We start from the raw sequence: 17809 nt of genomic DNA, 5'->3' as shown, positions 1-17809 counted from the left end.
TTGTAATGATTGAATAATTGTAAATGAAACCACAAAACAAAGCTACTCTAAATGTAACGTACAAGTAAGCATTTGCATTGGGTGCTGCATTTAATTTTTCCATACACACATGGAGATTATGAAATGTGATAACACCATGTCAATATCATCCAGCTAATGTATTTGTCAAGTAAATATTCACCTAGATTTGTTTTTTTTTGTTTATTATAATGTCTTTATTCCCATGTTTTTGTTGTTTCTATTTTCACAGTTTACCCCAAGAGGCTTTTACCAACTAATCACAGTATTGAAGAAGGAGCGACAGTCAACAAAGCACGACTGGTGAGTCTACACATGTTGTCAGCTGTAGTAGCAGCACATCAATCAAAAGGCACTCTTTGTAGAGAGGGTGTGGATTGACTCTTTTAAATAAACTGTCATACTGACCCGGATGCCTTGTACGGATCTGTATTCTAATTCTGAATTAAATAGTTTTCTTTACTGTGTTTATGACTTAAGAGAAGGTGACAAAACGCTTTTGGTGAACGATTTTTTCCAAGAGGCTGAAGAGATCCATTATGTTTTAAATAGTACTAATTAGAATACATTACTATCCAAAACAAAGACATGATAGCAAGGTTTCTTAACGTACTGACACAGAATACATGTGCCTTGTGTTGGAAAAATGTAACTCATGTTGAAGCAAACATGACTGCTTTTACGCACTTCAATTTCTCTATGGCCAAAATGATTATAACGTTAACAAACTCCTAAAAGAAAAATCATTTTCAAAAGCTTTTTTCACCTGTTATCACAGATGTCAAATAATACATTTTAACAATTATCCTAGTTTTGTTCCCCTACCTGTTTCACATATGCAACAATAAAGAAAACTTAGAAAAATAAAGTTTTAATTTAAGAGAAAAGACATTTTTATTTTCTCAATTGGCCACTCAGGGCTTCCGTAGAATAGCCTACATGCACGATATATATCGTACACATGTAATTTAAAGACATACCTGTATTTTAAATCATTATTCTTAACACTGTTTTCTTAGGCTTTCTCAAGGCACACTGAGAAAACTGACATTAATTAAATGTATTTTGTCAACAGATTTCTGTATTAGGTTAGATGAAAGCAATAATATTAAGTTCAATCTAATATGTTTTATTAATATTATTGCTTTCAACTAACCTAATACAGTTATGTGAAATCTGTGGACATAATACATTTAATTAAAGTCAACATTTCAGTTTTTTCAGTGCACAATTATTAAGATTACTGGACCACAAGACACCAAATGACCACCCAATGCACAGTAAAAACACAGTAAATTCATTCACACACACATCAATTATGCATGTAATCTCATATGCCGTGCATGAGCGTTATTAATACCTAGCGGTGTCACAAGTCAGTGTGGAGAGGAAGGGCGGGTATCATTGTGTTTGTTGACACTCCCGCTTTTCCTGCATGGCCCACAGCACACATTATAAAGTGAAGGTCAGTCAGACGCTCACGACAACACAGACCTTCCTTATCTCTGTGCAACATGTACGGCACCTTGGAGGAAGAGGAGTTCGAGTTTCAGGACGTAGACTTACCTGACGAGCCTTGCTTTCGTCCTCAGGCAGAGTTTAATGACAAACCCGACTCCTTGTTCTTCAACGACGGGGTGAGGAGGATCGACTACATCCTGGTCTACGAAGATGAGGATAAGAAGGACTTTGAGAAGAGGTACATATTCCAGCGGCGCAAGGTGAGTTTATGGCTTTTATTTGTTATTATTTTTAAGCTGGGTGCTTCAGATTGGTATCTGGTGCTCACATAAAGCTTACAAAGTAATAAGTCAACTACAGGTATAAAGTAATCTACTCATGAGAAAAATCATGTGTAAAATATGTGTTTTGTTTCATTTTGTTGCATTTCCAAAGCTATTTTCTATGCATTATTTAGAAAGCGTGCAGCAAACAAAGACAGGAAGAGTAGGAAAGAGAGAAATTCCATAACCTGTTTTGAAAATATCAGACTCTTTAATAACCGTATACATTTCATTGCTCCTCCTATAATGACAATAAATATAATTCTGATCCTTCGTCTGATTTTACAGTAAGATTCGCTATCAAATCTTCTGTTTTATGAGTAAACACACATTGAAACTAGTAGCTAAGTAGTCATACACACTTGGTAAAAGTCAAACAATGTTTTTATATGGATGAATACGCCTATTTGTAAAGGGAGTTTTTATTCGCAGCAGGATTCCGGTATATGACAGTTTATTTAAGCACTTACTAAGTATTAACTGACAGTGTATACTCGGCACAGGAACTTAAATAATGCTTTAATTTTCCAGGACAGGGAGTATATTAGATTGTACTTCTCTTTTATTCAGCACACAGTTTCAATGAGAGTTATTCATCCCAGCAGCTGGCTAGATTCCCATAGGGAAGTTATGGAAATGAAGAGCGTTACTCTGTGACTTACACAACCAAACCCTCTCCATTAGAAACTAAATCTTCTTTTTCAAACTGAACCTTGTTATCATCCTGTTCCAGACATTTTAAACCATCAGATTAACAGAGAGAAGCAGGTGTTCTGGGTTATGCGTGGCTTCAATTTTACACTTTTACACACTAGATTTCAGGGATCTGTGCAGGGATTGCACAAATGAATGACACAGAAACGTTATGACATACCCAGGTGTGTTGTTTGTGTCTGCCAGTGTCTTTCACAACGGCTTTGACAGTGAGGGATGTGTAATATAAGGCCTAGATCTGCAGACCACTGGTATCAGCACTGTTGCAACCATGGTTTTGAAATTTTTACCAAAAAGTGAGGGCTTTAATAGGTGAAAATACTGCATATTTATATATTAATATACACCATATTCTACCCTGCTGTTTATATATCCTATTTATGCTAGCACTTTTATTCTGAGACAGGAGCTTTCGCCTAGTTTTTGACTTTTATGTTTGTTTGTATGTATAGTTTCTTAGTACTTAGGTGTGGAAAGCTGAGCGTAAGACTTTCATTGTACAGTGCAGCTGCCTGTTATACTGTACATATGACAAGAACATATCTCTATTTATGCTGATAGGAAATATACATGATGGAGAAGGGAGGTTTAGAAAGATGAGATGAGTTTTAACTAGTAGCGTCTTCACCACAGATCCACAGGGACTGAAGCAATTCCTCAATTATCCCAAAGCAAACTAAATCCAACAAGGGATGAAAATGACCACAGTCTACAGCCGGCACTCCCTTTGCTTTGTGTTTCCCAACGTTGGTCAAACAGAAGTTGCTAAATTTTTGTTTCCTGACTCTTCTTACTGCTATAGGGCGTGGCTCACTTCTGATAATGTTAAATACTTCTCTTAAAATATTGTGTTTACATTTCCATGCACTGGTATTTCCCGTGTAATGATAACAGGGTTGGCTGAACTAACAGTGAAGGTATTTTGTCAACAGTCTCTCAGAGGTTTTCCTTGGAATTGTATTTCCTCGGATGATGGACAACTTGTAACTGAGCTTTTCTATTAGCTTCTATCTATTTTATTTTTATATTTAAACCCAATTCACTACTTTTTTGTGTGTTTTTGCTTATAGAAAAGCTGTGAAGCCGTATGCAGGATGTGGTTCACTGTAGTAGGCTATTTACTGACATGCTATGACTTGCCTTTCATGCCACTGTGTGCAGTGTACATATTTGCCTATGTCATGGAATTGGAACATGTCCAAATAAATAAGCCACACATTCTTCAGGTTTCTTTAAATAAATCTAATTTAATGACATCTTAAGACTTAAAATATTTAATGAATTTGTATATCAAGGTGATAATGTGGCAGCACATGCTTTACACGAAATACAAAGATAGATGTGTAGATTAGTTTTATATTAGATTTCTTGTTTTATATTTTATGTCTGCACCATGACATCAAGTCAAATTCTTCTTGTGTGTGAACCTACCTGGCAATAAACCTGTTTCTGATTCTGATCCTGATTCTGATTCTGATAAATACCTATACATCCAAAACAGTATCTAATGTGTAGCCCGGGTGTAAATAGCATTGTTAGCTACAGACACCCGGGTGTAAATAGCATTGTTAGCTACAGACAGAGATGGGGTCGTTACTAAAAAAAAGTAATATATTACATATTACATATTACTTTAAAAAAAAAGTAATATATTACACTACTTCGTTACTCTCTACATAAAGTAACTCGTTACTTTACTCGTTACTTTACTCGTTACTTTACTCGTTACTTTACTCGTTACTCGTTACTTTACTCGCAGGGCCGGGCCGCCCCTCCCTACAGGCAGATCACGCAAACTGCTAAAGTTTCAAATGTTCTCTTTAGTTCAGTTTCCATTGTCGCATAAGACTGATCCAGATAGCTCTGACCATGGCTGTCCTCTGTCTCCTGCTATCTGTATTTTGCGCAGTATATCTCTGAACGATGCGATGGTGATTCCACTGTGCAAATGGGCAACATTACCTCTACTATGAAGGATGCTACAAGCCTGTCCATCTCTGCTTTGGTTACCGGTCCTCCAAATTCTAATTTGTGCCGCTTCGGAGTCGGCGGCTGCGCACTCACAACATCCTCACTCTGGGTTCGGGGGTCCTTAGCTATTAGCTTCACCTTAGCATGTGTTCTTTGCAGGTGTTTGTTGAGGTTTGACGTGGTGTTTACAGCAGTGGATAACAGCTTCTGGCCTGGACACAGTTTGCACCTCACCGTCACATTCCTGTCTATTCTTCGGACGAACTCAAAATAATGGACATACCTCCACCCCTCGAAAGTTATCGCTGACTCTGCCATGTTTATGCAGCACTGCACGTGGAGATGTGGACGCGCAAGTCGCGCAGATTACGTACATATAAACCTGCGGCGGAAACCCCTCTTGTCTGTCAGTGTGATTATGACTGATTTTATAAAAGTAACGAAGTAACGCGTGTCGGGGCAATGTTAGTAACTGTAGTGTGATTACTGAATTATAAAAGTAATGCGTTACACTACTCCGTTACCGACAAAAGTAATATTATTACAGTAACGCGTTACTTTGTAACGCGTTACACCCAACTCTGGCTACAGACACCCGGGTGTAAATAGCATTGTTAGCTATGGACACCCGGGTGTAAATAGCATTGTTAGCTACGGACACCCGGGTGTAAATAGCATTGTTAGCTACCAGACACCCGGGTGTAAATAGCATTGTTAGCTACGGACACCCGGGTGTAAATAGCATTGTTAGCTACAGACACCCGGGTGTAAATAGCATTGCTAGCTATGGACACCCGGGTGTAAATAGCATTCTTAGCTACCAGACACCCGGGTGTAAATAGCATTGTTAGCTACAGACACCCGGGTGTAAATAGCATTGTTAGCTACCAGACACCCGGGAGTGAATAGCATTGTTAGCTACGGACACCGGGGTGTAAATAGCATTGTTAGCATCAGACACCCGGGTGTAAAAAGCGTTGTTAGCTACGGGCACCCGGGTGCAAATAGCATCTGCCTTATAATAATAATTATAATAATAATGGCCTTTAAAAATAAACAATAACACTTATCTTGATTTAATTTAAATTCAAAACAGCTTTATCAATCTGACCAATTTAGAAATATGTTTTAAGATCACCTTTATATATCTCCGTCTTTCAATCAGCTTTATTATACTCTAAATCTGTTGGTGTTTTTCTTTTAGTAATAGTAATTAATTTGAGTATTTATCATCCCTTAACATAATTATTATTTATACATTTATTTATTTTTATTTAATTTTAATTCAGTATATTAATTCAATAATTATTGGGGCTGTTATACCCAAACTGCTTTTGGGTTTAAGGCACAAGGTAAGTTATGTTTCTCTGTTTGGTTTTGCTAATACTATATGGAATAAACTAGTCTGTGTTCTGTTGTGTTTTGAAAGTACATGTATGGACAGAATAAGTCAATAAACAAAAAATCCACAGAGAGGAGGAGAAGCATGAAATCTGATTTTTTTTTCTTTCTCTGCAGGGGCGGCGGGAGTACTTTGAGGCCAGCCTGATGGAGATAGGAATAGAGCTGGAGGCGACACAATCTGTGAGTAGATCACACTTTAAGATGGTTTATTTTCTCGCATCTCATACCTTTCCCGGTTGAGGATGGACCCAAATGCAGGACAGAGGTTTTGAACATCAAAAATACCTCTAATTCAAGGTAAACAGGCAAAGCAGGGCAAGTCAAAACAAAAGTAACAACACAGAAGACAGAAAATGTCCATTTATAACATACAAGGAATTGACAACAACTAACAACTTGATCTTGAATACAATCAATCCGGAGGGAAAACATAGAGACAGGAAGTAAAAGCAGACAAACACAGAATTTTCTAAATAAAACAGGAAACAGACAGATCGTGAAACTACTTTAAAGACTACTTCTTGGTGTCCTGCTACTATTGTAAAGACAATAAAGTTGAATCTAATCTAATTTAACACCCAAGATCTCTTAAATTTCCCTTGTTAACCTAATCCAGAATACTTGTTAGACCACCCTCTTTAACCTGTTAAGCCCCAAAGCCCCCGTCGACGGGTCTTTTTTTTTTTCTCACAAATTAAAAAAAAAAAAAAAGTTTTTTTTTAATTTTTTAATTTTGTATTAATTTTTTTTCTTTAATTTTTTTTTCTTTGAATGGAATGAATACCTATGGTGATAATTCAATGTAATACATCATTTTTATAGTCTGGTACCTGAAAAAGGTCAAATGGCACTGATGGAACCAGATATACCCAAATGTGCCGAAAGCTTATTCCGCCTGGAACTTTTTTTGCTAAACCTCTCTAAAAAGGTCAAATTTGACTTGTTTTGCCTCAATCTTGATACAGGGTACTTATTATATGTTATAGTTTGGATTCCTAAAGCTTTTAGTCTACCATCCCATCATTCAAGGGTGGTTTTCACTATAAGTAATGTTTTTTCTTTAGGCGGAGGTAAGAATTTACCTTTTTTTACTATGTTCCATCTGAATTTACTTTGACTGAGAAAAATCTATATTGATTCTGACACTTCTACATCCAACTCACAGATGTAACCTTGCTTTGATAAAAGAAATTATTCATATAACCCTTTTAGAAGTGAAGTTGTAGTCATTTGTTTTGGGCATGTCATTTTCGAGCCTGAAACCTGAAAAACAGGCTCGGGGCTTAACAGGTTGGGTTTTGGCTTGTGTAACCATTAGCCAATCACCAACCAAGGTAACCCCCCCCCCCCCCCCCCCCCCACACACCTTATCACCTGAAGATTCTCTCACTTTTTGTCCTGATCCATTTATATAAAAACCTGTCTGAAAATGAGTTGATCAGATTTTGGCCACTTTATGATGTCATAACGATGTTTTGGCTTGTGTAACCATTAGCCAATCAGCAACCAAGGTAACCCCCCCCCCCCCCCCCCACCTTATCACCTGAATCTCCTCCTAGAGCACCATTGTGTTCTTTTTAACCAAATCTCTCTCAGAGGGGCGTGGGGAGGGGCTCCTTATTTTCATCTAAAGTAACAGACAGAGAATCAGCACTTTTGAAACAGGGCTGAAACAGAGGGGATTATGGGATGCTGCAATGATCTGTTTGGTATTTGGAGCCAAACACTTCAGAGACATGTTTTGTATATATCTGAGACCTGTAATATATTGATGAAAAACAGTATAATAGGGGACCTTTAAAGTGTGAGATACAGGAGGAGAAACATCATTATGACATCATAAAGTGGCCAAAATCTGATCAGCTCATTTTCAGACAGGTTTTTATATAAATGGATCAGGACAAAAAGTGAGATAATCTTTTTTCCTGAAACTTTCCGAATATCTTTACTCAGAGGGGACACATGTTTATGTATAAAATACCTGAAAAAGTGGATTTTGCATAATAGGTGACCTTTAAAGACTCCTTCTTCCTCGTGTCCTGCAGGTAATAAATGACAAGCTGCTCTTTGTGAAAGTGCACATGCCGTGGGACGTGTTGTGCGCCCGCGCAGAGGAACTGCACATCAAGCTGCCCTTCGAGCCCAACGACCTGTCCTCCAGACCCTCGCCCTGGCGACACTTCTCCTGCATCACCAAACACTTCTACCCCGACGAGCAGCTGATCATGAAGGAGAAGGAGAAGGAGTTCTTCACCGCCCCCTTTGAGAAGGACCGTCTGGAGTACTTCCACGTGAGGGACAAAGACCTTTTCTTCACCGCCGCCATGAGGAGCAGGATGGCAAGTGGTTTTTATTTCAGTTTCATTATACACACATATTCACATTTTAGTCAATGGTTTATTCCACTTTCATTTAGCTGTATCCAGAGAGCCAATATATAGAAAGCAAACATGAAAATAGTACAAAAAGAAATCAATATACCAACAAATTTGACCACCGTTTGATACACCTTGATCAGGAGGTTAAGGACCCTGGAGTGGTTCAGAAGATTTTGGAAAACCAGAACCATCTTACTGTTGTGATACCGTAAATGTCCTCGTTGCAGGGCAAATAAAGGAATTCTGATTCTGTACAGTACAAGTACAATTACAGTATTAACACCTGTGCAGCATAAAGATTAAAATCATATTCTCTTCTTCCAGGCTTATTACATCCTCCTGAGTCGAGCCTCCTATGAGTTACGAGGCAGTACAAAGAAGTTTGGCATCACCAAACTGCTGGACAGTGGAGTGTACAAAGCCGCCTATCCCCTCCATGATGTAAGTCACATGTTACACACACACACACACACACACACACACACACACACACACACACACACACACACACACACACACACACACACACACACACACACACACACACACACACACACACACACACACACACACACACACGTACACACACACGTACACACACACGTACACACAATCGTTGCTGTGATGAGGTTGACGGCTACTTTGCAAAGTAAAGTGATATGGTTCTATGACTGTAAAAACACTTTTATTTATACATTTTTTCCAGAAATGTTTAGATATTTTCTCGTCGATTTGTGACTGTAATCTTAAAAAATACATAATCTTATATCTAAGAATATTAAACAGGTTTTTCTTGGTGATTTTTTTGGGTTCTCCTAAATCTAATTAATCTCATTTGAGAACAAAAAATTAAGATTTACAAATATATCATTTCGTTTTCTCATTGATGAACCATTTTAATCTTTGAAAATATCCAATTCAATCTACATCTTTTGAATATGACCCCCTCCCCAGGCACAACAAACATTTTTTTTTTTTTAACCTAAAACGTGCCTAATACGCCGTCATGTGTGTGTCATTGTTTTATGCTTTTTAAAAAAAAATCTATTTGTGGTATTATTTCCCTGTTTTGTTTTTCAGTCCAGGTTCAATGTGAAGTCCGAAGAGGAGGGCAGCACCAGCGAGAGATATCTGCTCTATAGAGAATGGGCTCATCCCAAGAGCTTCTACAAGATGCAACCACTGAACCTCATCAGGTGAACCGTCATGTCCTCATCAACAATGAACTTAAAGTCCTTTCATAATTCAATGCACCAGGAAAATGAAATGCCGCGTTGACTCTCAACAGAAGGCCCGCAGTTCTCCTCCCTTTGTGGAACAAACAAGACGTGTTATGTCTTTGTCCTTGCACTTTTTTTTCCCTGAGTGAGTAATAGAGCCACAGGAGATCAAACCATTGTTTGTTTTCACAGGAAGTATTACGGGGAGAAGATCGGCATTTACTTTGCCTGGTTGGGTTTCTACACAATAATGCTGGCTCTGGCTGCTGTTGTGGGTCTGGGATGTTTCATTTATGGATACAAGACTCAAGATACCAGCACCTGGAGGTACATTTCCTAGGAGATATTCAATTATGTGCTATATTTTGGAGATTTCCCTGTGTAATAATGTCTGTCCTGACTGCAGCAAAGAGGTGTGTGACCCTGCCATTGGAGGACAGATAGTGATGTGTCCACAGTGTGACAAAGAGTGCGTATACTGGAGGTTAAACAGCACCTGTGAAGCTTCAAAAGTGAGTTTTTTTTTATTTCAACACTAAAATAATCTGTTTTATTAACCCTTAAATGGTTTCTGTTTCGCCTGGGTATACAGTCATTAGACAGGCTGTATCAATATGTAGCATGGGTGTAATATAACTGTGATAATGGTGCAATCTATAAATGTATACCGGTGACTGTGGTTGCGTATGTAAAGCACTTAAAGGTAGTAAAGACAGGATAAAGCGCTTTATAAGTACAGTCCACTTGCCATACCCTTAATGGGCAATGTATAACAGGAGATACAGAGTGTATTTTTGAAGAAATATCTTGACATTTCTAGGCCATTTTTAGCCTAAATACATTAGAAAATAGCCATTAAGGATGGATGTTGTGTTAGAGGAAGTGTTTTCACAGTTGCAGACTTTGCATAAGTAATTGTTTGGGCTTTTATTACACCCAGGACAGTTGGCAGTTTTTGCATGTAAGCAGGATCGACACACTGATGCCCTTGTTTCTCTTTTTCCCCGTTGTCTTCTAGAAACTCTGCATATTTGATAACTTTGGGACCTTGGTGTTTGCAGTTTTCATGTCAATCTGGGGTAAGTTGTATACAATTTCAAAAACATGACAACTGCCCGCTTGTTTCCAATCAAGCTAATATCACATACACAAGGCCGTAACAAAACGATAGAAACGGACCCCACAAACGATAACGGGTCCCAAGGTGGATAGATTTGCAAACGAAACACTCTGTGGGGTCAAACGGCTCTGTGTAATCGCCTCTATACGATCATTTCCTGAAAAAATAACAATAGCCCCGCCTCTCCCCACCTCTCCTGCTCACCCCCGCGTCATTGCTGATGCGTTTCGCCAACAACAACAACAATGGCGGATCACAGGGTAGCTGCTGTGCTCCAGACGCTACTGACCATGATACAGATGTTAGTGCTACATCTACGGTGCTTCTACGAAAACCACAAGCAACAAGTGGACATGAACTACATGTTGCTAAATCCACCGCGCGAATATCAGCCATCTTCTACCTTGTTTGTTTGTTTTGTTTGTGCCTCACACATCCGGGGGGGATCTTATACTCGCTGCTTTTGGTGTATTTTGTGGCGGAAGTTACAGCGCCAGTTACAGGCCCGGCATATGTACTACAGCGTGTCCAGCGCTTTCGAGCGGTCTCGTGTGGAAGTACAGCGCCACTTACAGTCCCGGCATATGTACTACAGCGTTTCCAGCGGTCTCGTGTGAACAGACATGTTAAATGAAACGAATGCGTGTGAACGGAAGACTTTTTTGAAAACGCATACTGTGCATAAACGCAAACGTTCCCGTGTAAAGGCAGCCTTGGAGAGAAGCTGTTTTCATGGCCATTTTAAAAGGTTTATTTTGGGCGCAATTAAATGCAAAGCAGACACAGGAAGACACAGACAATGCTTTGTGGACGTAGTTATTTCCTTCTTTCTCTTAATTGCCCTGTGTGTATTATTTCCTGTTCATTTCCTCTCTGCAGTAACGCTGTTCATGGAGTTATGGAAGCGCTACCAGGCGGAGCTGGAGTACAGGTGGGACACGGTGGAGTTTCTGGAGCAGGACGAGCTGCCTCGGCCAGAATATGAAGCCAAGTGTATTCATGAGAGGAAAAACCCCGTCACAGGGGTAAATCACACACTCTTTTTAAGCAGCGAAGAAGAAAACAATGATAAGAATTTGAGTTTGAAGTCATTGTGTGTGTGTGTGTGTGTGTGTGTGTGTGTGTGTGTGTGTGTGTGTGTGTGTGTGTGTGTGTGTGTGTGTGTGTGTGTGTGTGTGTGTGTGTGTGTGTGTGTGGTGTGTGTGTGTGTGTGTGTGTGTGTGTGTGTGTGTGTGTGTGTGTGTGTGTGTGTGTGTGTGTGTGTGTGTGTGTGTGTGTGTGTGTGTGTGTGTGTGTGTGTGTGTGTGTGTGTGTGTGTGTGTGTGTGTGTGTGTGTGTGTGTGTGTGTGTGTGTGTGTGTTTTAGGAAGACGAAAAAGTGCCCTATACAGCCTGTGGACGATGTGTTCGGGTGTCAATAGGAATTGGGACCGTCTTCTTCTGGGTAATGTACATTAAAGTCATTTGTATTTTAACTATACATGAAATCATTGCTGAAACTGTCTGTAATCTCTACTTCACTTAGAATGATGCCAAATTCATAGTTCTTTCCACAAATCTACTTTGAAATAGGAATGACACAACTCAGAAATTACACACCAGCAATACAAAGCATTACCTATGTTTTTTCAATTTTAGATGTGAATATTCATGATTTTTTTCTTGTATTTTATCCTTTAGATTCTGTTGATCCTGGCGTCCATCGTGGCCATCATCGTGTACCGCCTGGCTGCATTCTTCGCCTTCTCCACCAAACTGCGAGCTCAGGACCTGAAGGAGCTGGAGCCCCTGAAGGAGTACGTGACGCCTCAGATGGCCACCGCCGTCACCGCCTCGCTCATCAGCTTCGTTGTTATCATGATCCTCAACATCCTGTATGAGCGCGTCGCAATCTGGATCACTGACTTTGGTGATTGATTTTATTTTATTGACATTTTATTTTTAATATTTATTTTTGATTTTATGTGGATTTTATTTTTTTAATATATTTTTATTTATTTTTTATTTTTGTAGTATTATTGTTTTTTATATTTTAATATAATTTAAAGGGCCCATGTCATGCTTTTCCGGTTATTACCCGTCCCCTTGTGTGTTATGAAGGTTTTTATGCATGTAAACGGTGTGCAGAGTCACAAACCCTCAAAGTACACCCTGTAGCGAGTAAAACTCTAACACAGAAAATACCTCCCCAAAACGCCTCGTTGGAGATACGTCATTGTCCATTTGATTCTTCCATTTCGTTCCGGGTACGGCATGATGTCAAGCCGTACCCGGAACGAAATGGACCAATCCGTGAAGCCGTTACGTTACGTCCGCGGAGCCGTTACGTTAAGCCCCCGCTGATTGGTCCAAATTGACCAATCCACGGACTTCCTCACACACACATCTGTGTGCAGGGAGCAGGCAGCTCAGCTGATTCTCCTCCCTGGCTGCAGGCTGATAACAGACAGTTGGGATCGCGGCGAAATTCTCTCTGCAGACCCATTCTCACAGCGTTTATCAACCTTTTTCTTACTCAATATCAAGCCACACTTATTGTTTTTACTTCGGATGTGAGTTTGTGTGTGCTCAGGATGAGTTTGGCTGTGTTTGGCTGTGTATCGCTAACAAGGAAACCACACCTCCACGGAGCTCAGCGCGATTCACAATGTCCCGACCAATCAGAGCACACTGTGCTCACAGGGAGGGTGGGGGCTGGAGCTATTGGAGCTACAACGAGCCGTTAAAGGCAGAGAGTGAAATTCAGTGAATACACGTAGTTTACAGAGATGCTGGATGAGAAACCAATGTGAGTTTGGAAAATTGCACAATATAAATCTATTCTAGTAGACCTCAACAATGGAATTATGATCAGTGGAAATGGCCATGACTTTAATTTTTTAATTTTTTTTTTGTATTTATTTTCTCCACTTGCTTGAAAAGCGTCTTTGAGCACCAGCAAAAGGGCTATATAAATACCATGTAATATTACTATTATAATAATAATCCTTTTTTTTCTACCCTACACAAAAACAGAGCTTCCTCGCACCAAGACGGACTACGAGAACAGCCTGACTCTGAAGATGTTCCTCTTCCAGTTCGTCAACTATTACTCGTCCTGCTTCTACATCGCCTTCGCTAAAGGGAAAGCGGTCGGCTTTCCTGGAGATCCCGTTTATCTTTTGGGAAAATATCGAAACGAGGAGGTACAGTTTGTCCATCGAGCTATACCACGTCTTACTTACTCACTTGTTATTCCTGACTCCTGCTCTTCGTCCCTCAGTGTGATCCAGGCGGTTGTCTGATTGAATTGACGACTCAGCTCTCTATCATCATGGGTGGAAAAGCCATCTGGAACAACATCCAAGAGGTCTTGCTACCGTAAGAAGTCAGAATCTAACACCACTTTTAAAATCAAAAGAAAAACTATTTTATTTATGTTTAAGAAAATGTATTGAAGGTCCCATGACATGCTTTTCCGGTTATCACCCGTCCCCTTGTGTGTTATGAAGGTTTTTCTGCATGTAAACGTTCTGCAAAGTCACAACCCCTCAAAGTACACCCTGTAGCGAGTAAAACTCTAACACAGAAAAGACCTGTCTATGCTGCCCCAGAACGCCTCGTTGGGGATTTTTATTTTTCCATTTTTTTCTTCCTGGTCACTGTGACGTAACGACGACCCAAACGGACCCATTGGTCCAAATGGACCAATCCGCGGAGCCGTTACGTTAAGTCCGCGGATTGGTCCAAATGGACCAATCCACGGACTTCCTCACACACACACACTCAACCTTTTCTCAGCTGCAGCTCCGCGGATTTCTCAGCCTGAGACGGCGGTACGCGGCGAGGCTGTGGGTGTGTGTGTGTGCTCGGGCTGGTTTCGGGCTGGGTTTCGCTGTGTCTCGCTGTCTCGCCGACCCCATGCAGCAACTAGGAAACCACACCAGTTAGCCAGCTCACACTGTCCTCTCCTCGAGCCTCAAAGGGCGGAGCAGCGAGCCTCGCAACGTCCCGCCAACACGGCACCCAGACCCCACGCAGCATTCTCATCTGTTTGTCATTACTGGTGTCATTTTCTGGTTGCTAACAAACGCCATTGTAACACATAATCACTGATGTTCCGCTGTAACAGTGGTGGACTCATCAGAACAGAGTGGGCTCACAGGGAGGGGCAGGAGCTCCAACAAGCCGTTTAGGACAGAGTGAATACACATACTATACAGAGATGCTGTATGAGAAACCAATGTGAGTTTGGAAAATTGCACAATATAAATCTATTCTAGTAGACCTCAACAATGGAATTATGATCAGTAGAAATGGCCATGACATGGGACCTATAAAATAGCATATTTAGACAGTATGAAGTTGACTTTTGATTGTGTTCTGGTTTTATGTTTCAGTATTCGTAATCAACTGTGACTGAAAGAATATTGCTTTTATTTTACTGGTTATTTCATTTTTATTTATTTTTTTATTGTTTTTTAAGAAGGGGCAGGTAAAATAAGATGTTCTTCTCCCTGCTCCTTTCCACCATGCACTATAAAAAAAAAAAACAGTATAAGTGTACATGTTTTGTAAAGTGTACATGTTTTGTTTTTAAATAACCGCCATGTGTGGAATAAACAAATAAATAAAAAATGGTTGTGATAAAGCCATTGGGCTCAAATCTAATAAAACACTACCTTTCCCTGTCTGAACCGAACCACTGTAAATACATCTGATCTCCTCCACCCCTCCACAGGTGGGTTAAAAACCTTATTTTCCGCTACTGCACTCGTGTCGCCCCGGAGAAAGTGATTCCTTGCTGGGAGCAGGACTACCGGCTGCAGCCATTTTCAAAGCATGGACTTTTCTATGAATATCTGGAGATGGGTAAGTCTTACACATTTACAGCAGCATACAAGGAAGTTCCAACATAGCCTCATTTAAATGCAAGGGTTAAAGGTGGGGTAGGTAATTCACTTCAGAAACACTTGTTGTTATATTCCATGGAATGCTCTTAAAGGTGGGGTAGGTAAGTTTGAGAAACCGGCTCGAGATACACTTTTTGTTATATTCCATGGAATGCTCTTAACATCCCGATAGCAATGAATATCTTAAGTGCTTTGACAAAAAATCCATAAAAAAATGTCATCTGTGGAAGCCGTAGTACTGTGAAAAGCACGACCAATCATTTTAGCAGGCCCGGCTAAAATAACTGGATGGCCTACCTGCCTGTCAGCCTTCCATCTGTGCACAAACTTATCATCCGCCCTCATTGGTCATGTGCGCGTTCGTGTGTGTTGGAGGAGGGGCTCTGTAAGGAAGTGGCAGATTTTCTCCGGTTGTGTATTTTCAAATTCTAGCGCACTCGAGCTGGTTTCTCAAACTTACCTACCCCACCTTTAACATCCCGATAGCAATGAATACATGAAATGCTTTGACAATAAATATATACAAATATTTCATCTGTGGAAGCCGTGGCGTTGTAAAAAGCACGACCAATCATGTGAGCCGGCCCGGCTAAAATAACTTGTTTGTTTGTAGCCTTTATTTATCCAGGTTAAAAAATCCCATTGAGATCAACGATCTCTTTTACAAGGGAGACCTGCGGCACATTTAGTTACACATATAAAAACAAACAGAAAACAAACACAACATAATTACAGGGGTATACATTAGCAACCTATTTACATTTACAGGTATCCAATAATATTTCATCCAGCCGTGCTTTAAAACGATGCAAGGGAATCAAAATGCTCAGTTTCAATATTTTTTGCATGGTGTTCCAAGCCAGAGGAGCAGCGCACATAAAAGCTTTAGCACCTAAAACAGTCCTAGCACTTGGCACATGTAATAAAAACACATCCTGTGATCTCAGGCAATAGCTACTTGCCACTGTCCGTGAGATCAAAGAGCAGATATAAGAAGGTAGTTTACCCAGCATGGCTTTGTAGATGAACATGTACCAATGACTGAGCCTCCGACCAGTAAGTGAAGGCAGACCTGCCTTGGCATACAGGGTACAGTGATGAGTAAGTACTTTACAGTTAGTAACAAATCTCAGAGCACTGTGATAGGCGGCATCTAACCTTTCCAGGCAATGGGCAGGTGCATTCATATAGATCAAATCACCATAGTCTAGCACAGGTAAAAAGGTCACAGAGACTAGCCTTTTCCTGGCTTCAAAAGAAAAACAGGACTTGTTTCTGAAAAAGAAACCTAATCTAACCCTCAGCTTTTTAAGCAGATTAGTGACCTGAAGTTTAAAAGTAAGACAATCATCAAGCCAGATACCAAGGTATTTATAATAGCTAACCACTTGGAGTACTTGTCCTTGCATAGTCACAATATCCAAAGCAGTCTCTGGAGTCTTTTTAGCTTTAGAAAAGAGCATTACTTTGGTTTTCTCAACATTTAAAAGAAGCTTTAGTTCAGAGAGCTGAGTCTGAATAATGTTAAAAACAGCCTGTAATTTAACAACAGCGTCCTTAATGGAGGGACCTGCACAATACATCACGGTGTCATCCGCATAAAAATGCAAAGTAGCTTCATCCACATTTTCACCTAAACTATTGATGTAGATGGAGAATAAAAGTGGACCTAAAACAGAACCTGGATGGCCTACCTGCCTGTCAGCCTTCCATCTCGTGCACAAACTTATCTCGTGCCCTCATTGGTCATGTGTGCGTTCGTGTGTGTTGGAGGAGGGGCTCTGTAAGGAAGTCTGAAGGAAGGGGCAGATTTTTTCCGGTTGTGTACTTTCAAATTCTCGCGCACTCGAGCTGGTTTCTCCATTCTTACCTACCCTACCTTTAACTACACGGAGACTTGTGTATCTCTAAATCACAAAACAGGTTGCACTACACAAACTAGTTCTCACATACCAGAGTGGTTATCTATTTATAAATGTGTTGCGAGCTATACTACAAAAAACACGTTTGCTGAGTTCATATCTTTGATGAAAGATGGAAAAAAATTGACAATTAGGGAACATTTATAACGACCAAGGTGGTAAGATCTAAATATGCATGTAATTAGGTTTGTATCTAGCTGGTAAGACATTTTAGATAGATAGATAGATAGATAGATATTTTTTATAACTTTATTGATCCCAATTTGGGAAATGTTTGTTGCAGCAGCATAAAAAACAAGGCAATGTACGAAAAATAAGAGAAAATAGGGATTTCCCAAACAATAAGTAGTACTGGTGCATCTGAATCCTGGGTAATATTCATTCATA

At 40.0% G+C, this 17809-nt stretch overlaps 1 protein-coding gene across 1 annotated transcript in view; it reads left to right on the top strand.

Annotated features, from left to right (window-relative positions):
• Nucleotides 1-17809, top strand: part of ano6 (anoctamin 6) — a 29694-nt gene that overhangs the window by 5296 nt on the left and 6589 nt on the right. Inside the window, 15 exon segments of the mRNA XM_034131383.1 lie at nt 251-321; nt 1611-1739; nt 6006-6071; nt 7937-8230; nt 8594-8710; nt 9350-9465; nt 9682-9816; nt 9896-10001; nt 10508-10568; nt 11489-11634; nt 11975-12052; nt 12289-12517; nt 13624-13793; nt 13871-13968; nt 15329-15459. Of these exon segments, the coding sequence (XP_033987274.1) occupies nt 251-321; nt 1611-1739; nt 6006-6071; nt 7937-8230; nt 8594-8710; nt 9350-9465; nt 9682-9816; nt 9896-10001; nt 10508-10568; nt 11489-11634; nt 11975-12052; nt 12289-12517; nt 13624-13793; nt 13871-13968; nt 15329-15459 (1947 nt within the window).

This window comes from Trematomus bernacchii, unplaced genomic scaffold, assembly GCF_902827165.1.
Source record: "Trematomus bernacchii unplaced genomic scaffold, fTreBer1.1, whole genome shotgun sequence".
Taxonomy (NCBI): Eukaryota; Metazoa; Chordata; class Actinopteri; order Perciformes; family Nototheniidae; genus Trematomus; species Trematomus bernacchii.
This window is presented reverse-complemented; position numbering and strand designations above follow the sequence as displayed.